Source organism: Microtus ochrogaster, chromosome 24 (assembly GCF_000317375.1).
Source record: "Microtus ochrogaster isolate Prairie Vole_2 chromosome 24, MicOch1.0, whole genome shotgun sequence".
Lineage (NCBI taxonomy): Eukaryota > Metazoa > Chordata > Mammalia > Rodentia > Cricetidae > Microtus > Microtus ochrogaster.
The window spans coordinates 21,786,520-21,791,920 of NC_022024.1; the positions used below are offsets into that span (position 1 = coordinate 21,786,520).

General features: G+C 34.4%; 1 protein-coding gene across 3 annotated transcripts in view; it reads right to left on the minus strand.

Moving 5' to 3' along the window:
- Positions 1-1,011: 1,011 nt before the first annotated feature.
- Positions 1,012-5,401, minus strand: part of Mgat4c (MGAT4 family member C) — a 160,015-nt gene continuing 155,625 nt past the window's right edge. For 2 of the 3 annotated variants that reach the window (XM_005358114.3, XM_026784575.1), the window contains one exon: positions 2,883-4,024. In XM_005358114.3, coding sequence (XP_005358171.1) covers positions 2,883-4,024 — 1,142 coding nt within the window. Of the gene's footprint in view, positions 4,025-5,401 lie in introns of all 3 variants that reach the window. The other variant, XM_013350306.2, reaches the window with a different exon arrangement.

Below are 5,401 nucleotides of genomic sequence, written 5' to 3' on the forward strand. Positions count from 1 at the left end.
TTTGGAAAGTAACAAAATGTAAAGTATTACTTGATATAATAAAAAGAAAGTTAAAAATTAATGTACTAGGAAGAAAACGGTAGCCTGGAGAGATGGCTCAGTGGTTAAGAGCACTGGATGCTCTTGTCAATGTTGTGTTTAGTGACCAGCACCCATATGGTGATGAATTAGCATCTATAACCTTAGTTCCAGAGATTTAGTTCCTTTTTTCTGAATTCCACAGACACTATGTATGCACGCTATACACAGCAGACATCTATGTAGACAAAACACTGGTAAACATAAAGTAATAGTAGGTAAAATAAATAAATAGAGTAAAAGCAAGAAAGATGGTAGATTAACCCAGGAACAACTTGAAAAGAAAACATACACACTCCCCTAGGTAATTGTACTTTATACAATGATAGTTTCAATAATGAAAGGAACTTAAGATAAAATAAAACTTTTTTTTTTTTTTGGTCATATTAACCTCCGACCCCAACCTCTTATCCTCATCAATCCTTACTAAAGCATTTTCTAGAAATTTCTATAGAACCATAGATGGTCTTTGGAATCTCACTTGCAGGTCAATTTGTATAAGCTTTTAGCTCACAGTAAATAATCATTCCTGGTTTTAATATTTCATAAAATTGGAATGTAGCTGTGTACTTCTAAATCACCAGAAATGCAGAAAAACATTACTGTGAATTCTGAGGTGCATGTGGAACACTGTACAGCCAGCTAGTTTTAAAAATATCAGGAAAGCAGAATATTTTTAAGTGTATGGCAATTATCCAAACAAAAATTCCATTGTTTCATGGAGGTGCTTATATTTTCTTACAAGTTTAATATTTAGTATCACAAATTATTAGTTATTTGCATGTTCAGAAAAGGTTAGCATCCTCCTCTAACACTGGAGAAATGTGGGAAACAAGGTATCCAATACTGAATATATTAAAAACTACAAAAATTCTGACTAAGTCTGATTTTTGAATTCAATTGATCTTAGCAGAACAAACAAAAACAGCCTAATCTCTTGTATTATGTAAGTTTCAGTACTGTATTTTAGGAAAGAAAGAAGAGCAGACACACTTCTTGTTTCTTTTCTGTTTTTTTTAGTATCATAAATATATCTTTACACAACACACACACATTACACACACATACACACACAGAAACACACACGCACACATGTGTGAGAATATGATTTTTCCCCATAAGCACATACATATTCTGTATTTCTCTTCATTAAAAACCTCTTCACTGAATCATTTACAAATTGTGAATAGGGTGACCACTAAGTACATTCTGAAACACTAATGTTTTTAAAACACACTGTGGTGTCGTGAATTTCTTTTGTGAAAGGTAGAGACAGCTGACCAAATCTTTAACAGAGTTTGATTACTATTTGTATGCAGGTAGCACAAAAATGTCAATTAAAACGTGTCACAGTCATTACACTGCATGGTCATAATGCTTTATAGACCAGTTTTGTTATCTAATTCAAGGTAGTCTAGCAAATAACCTGAAACCTAAATAAGACACAGAACAGTTGCTGCTTGAGTGACGGCTCAGTGATTAAGAGCACTGCTGCTTTTGCAGAGGACACTGGTTTGGCTCCCAGCACCCTTGAAACGCGGTCTGTAATGGACTGTAACTTGCGTTTCACGATATCTAAAACCCTCCTCTGGCTTCTGCAGGCACTGCGCACAGGAGTCATACATAGACAGGTAGGCACAAACAAATAAGTATTACGTAAATAAATGCACACATACACGGACGCAGAATGAGAAAAATCATGGAAGGAAGGAAGGGATAAAGAAAACAGAAGCCCTAAGTTCTGTGATGAGAGATCTCCATAGTGTTGTCTGTTAATTAAGACAAAAAAGCAGAATAATGCCTTGTTGTTTGGTTTTTGAAGAAATAGCTCATTGACTACAGGAAAACAAAACAAAATAAGACAAAATTAGTTTCTACAGTTTTTACCTTTCTCCCACTTAAGACAGTCATTTAATCTCCCCAAAACATGATAAATTGCAACGACTTCAATCACATGAATTTTAATAAAAAAATATAAAATCAATTTCAATTTTGTCTGCATATACTGAAACTGTGAACAAATAGACTATGCACAGGCCATTTCTTTTTATCTGTTAATTACAGGGGTTCTATGTAACCTTAAAACACTAAGCTTACCTATCTACTTCAAGTGGGAAGTTAGAAATGCAATTCTTCCCACAGAAAATTTAAATTAAAATTTTTTGAAGCTATTAAATGTTTTAAAACAAGGAGCAATGTTTCTTTTCATAGAAACAACCAGAGGAATGCTTATTTTTAAGTCTGTTTTTCTTTAGCCCTACTTACACAAAATAGTCTGTTGCAAAGACTTCACTGCTATGAGGAGGTATTAACTGTAAAAATATAGCAGTCAGTGAAAGCCTAAATTTCCAAGAAAATTATCCCAGTTTACGATTGCAACCAAATGCATATTCTCAGAGATTCTGAATGAGAAAGCTGTCTGATCATATAATGAATTAACAATTCATGAATAAGTGTGTACCGTTGGCAACTGTGTTTTAATTGTAATCCATGGAAAGAATTTTTTTGTTTTAAATCGTTCACATCACTCTTTTGACTACTGTTTGAAATCGTGGATCCATAAACACTTAAATATATGGATGACAGCAACTTTAACTACAGAATGGCCTTTGACCTCAAAAGTGAAAGCATACAAGGGTGTGTTTCATTAAACTACAATCAGAACGGCTGAGATGATCAACTTTTTTCGGGACACATCACATCCATTGGTTGCCTTCCAAAAGACAAAAGTAGCAAAAGAGGAAGAGAGGAAATACTGAAACAGGAAGTCCTGCTTCAGAAACTCAGTAGACTGATTTCATTGGCTAGGAAGTCCAAATGCTGATGCTCCGAATTATGAGCCATTCTTTTTGGGTTTTGGTAACGCATATCCTTATGCAATGTATGTCAAATGGAATTTTTTGATTCACCTCTGACATTTCAAAGTTTCCGTGTTTGAAATCTCCCAGTCTTAAGTAAGTATCACATTGTCTTATTTGTTTCTTTAATATAAGTTTTTTCCCAACATCTAGAGCTCCATGATGCAAAATGTCGTTCTGTCGATCTTCTGTTCCTGTATTCACTTTAATTTTTTTAATCGTAATTGGATTTTCAAATACAATCACAAATGTATCTCCAATGGACGGTGGCTTTCCCCAGAAGTACTCATCAACACTGCTGTAAGCCTTGCTTGCTTCATAGTTTTCAAAGACATTCATATTGGTGTAGAGACTTGCTGGGGGATTATCAGGGATGTCGAATGACTCCTCTTCAAAGTCATCGTCCTTGAGTTTATTCTCAGTTCCTTTATAGGATGAATAATAGCCCATGTGCTGAAAGAGAGAAGGTTTAAATCGGATCACATTTTTCTGAGCCAAGAGACCTCTAAAATGAGTCAATAGCCAATCGCAAGGCATTTCTTGATAAAACATTAATAAAAAGTGTGCCAGACGTGGGAGATCATGAGAATGATAGAGTTTACCGATGTAGCCAAGTTTTGAGAACTCAAGAGTTACCCAGTATGTCCCTTCTAAGGATGCGATGACTTTCTTGATGGCGGTTAAGAAATTTTTGGAACACCGAACGTCATCTTCAAGCATGACGTAATAGTCTGAAGTATTGGCACAAAAATTCAGAAGAAAAGCATAGTCTACATTCTGTTTGGAGCGAAATCTGACTCTATCCTCTGGGTCATTGTAATTTCTTTTAAGACCATCCAGAACTGGATAATATTCTTCAGGAGCATGTATAACCATCAATCTTCCTGCAATGATGTGATGGGCAAATTTCTGCATGATGTCCTGGACCATGGCATCGCGCCAGGAGGAATTAAAGTCTGCTAGATGCACCACTACTGAAATTTCCTTTAATTCTTCATAGCTGGACTGTTCAAAAATTGACTTTATTGTCTCAAGTAAATAGTTTCCTTTTCTCCGTTTTACTGATGAAAGACCAATTGTGAGATACCCTGAGCAAAGAAAAAAAAATATCAGTGGAAAAGTAATTAAATATCAATAGGCTTCAAATAATACAACAATAGGAACCAAATAACCAAGATTTGAATTCTTTAGGCCTGCAATTATGGCAAACAAATCTAGTAAATGATTATATATTTAACATTTTAATATTAGAGTATTAAACTCACTACACAAGGGCTACCGTGTTTCATGTACTTTGGATGTTTTATACAGAAAACAATTTATATTCTTTGAGCAATGTAAGATGGATCCTATATTCCAAAAATGCTTATGAATTATGAAAATGAAATTATCCATGAAAATGAAATTATCCTAAAATATCCTATATAGCCTAATATTCCTATATATTACCATTAGAAAAGAGACAGATGTTTAAGATAATCTATCTACAAAGAAATGAAACACAGCACTTCGTGCCTGTAACAAGATAAAAAATGAGCATTGTAAAATAATAAATACATCTACAAAAGTAAAGCAAATTTTTAGTTAAGGCTGGCAAGCTAGACTCAAGTGATGAGGAAAGAAGACATTAATTTAAATCACCTATAAAATTTCCAGAGAGTGCATTGTGTACTTCAGGGTTCGTTATCAGATTGCTATCTTTACTAAATGACTTCCAAGGCAGACTTCCTAGCCTTATTTTGAAATTTGCCTGATATGTCTTATAGAAAATAAACAGTTTGATAGGATATAGGGAGAAAGAAATCCTACAAATGTATGCTTCAAAGCTATGAATTTATTGCTTCATTTGTTTTGAAGAACACTTTGCATCTTTACCCTCAAGGGACATTTTTCTTAGATTAAAGTTAAAAAATAAGAACTGGATCTTTTTATGGCGAGAAATAACCTCATACGGTTCACCTCTGATACGCATTATGTATCTTTCTAAAATCTGATTTTCTATCTTGAATAGTCAATGACATTCCTTAATCACCAATGTGTAAAAGTGATAATGTGCATATGTGTAAGGATCAGTGGGCTAATATGGGCCTTTCCAAGATACCATAGGGATGTTTAACACACCCAGTGAAAGTCATTACTTTCTTCTGCCATTCCTCTGAATATACAACTCTTTAAGTCACTGACACGTTTTAAGTTACCAACACGTGGTGTTGTTGTCAGACAATGCAAGTGGTACCCATCCAAGTGGTAACCATCACTTAGTTGAAAGGTCATTCTTTGTGCATATCTTTTACTCTCTCAAATCCTAGACTACACAGGAGCCACTTAAGGGAGCTCTAAATTTTGATTGGCTATCATTTTTTTCCCAATCAAAAAATCTTCATATTGGTTTGAGTAAACTTTGTCATCCTACAGAATCCTCCCCAATTTGAATTTTAAGTTGGCAAATTTTCTTTGGAACAATC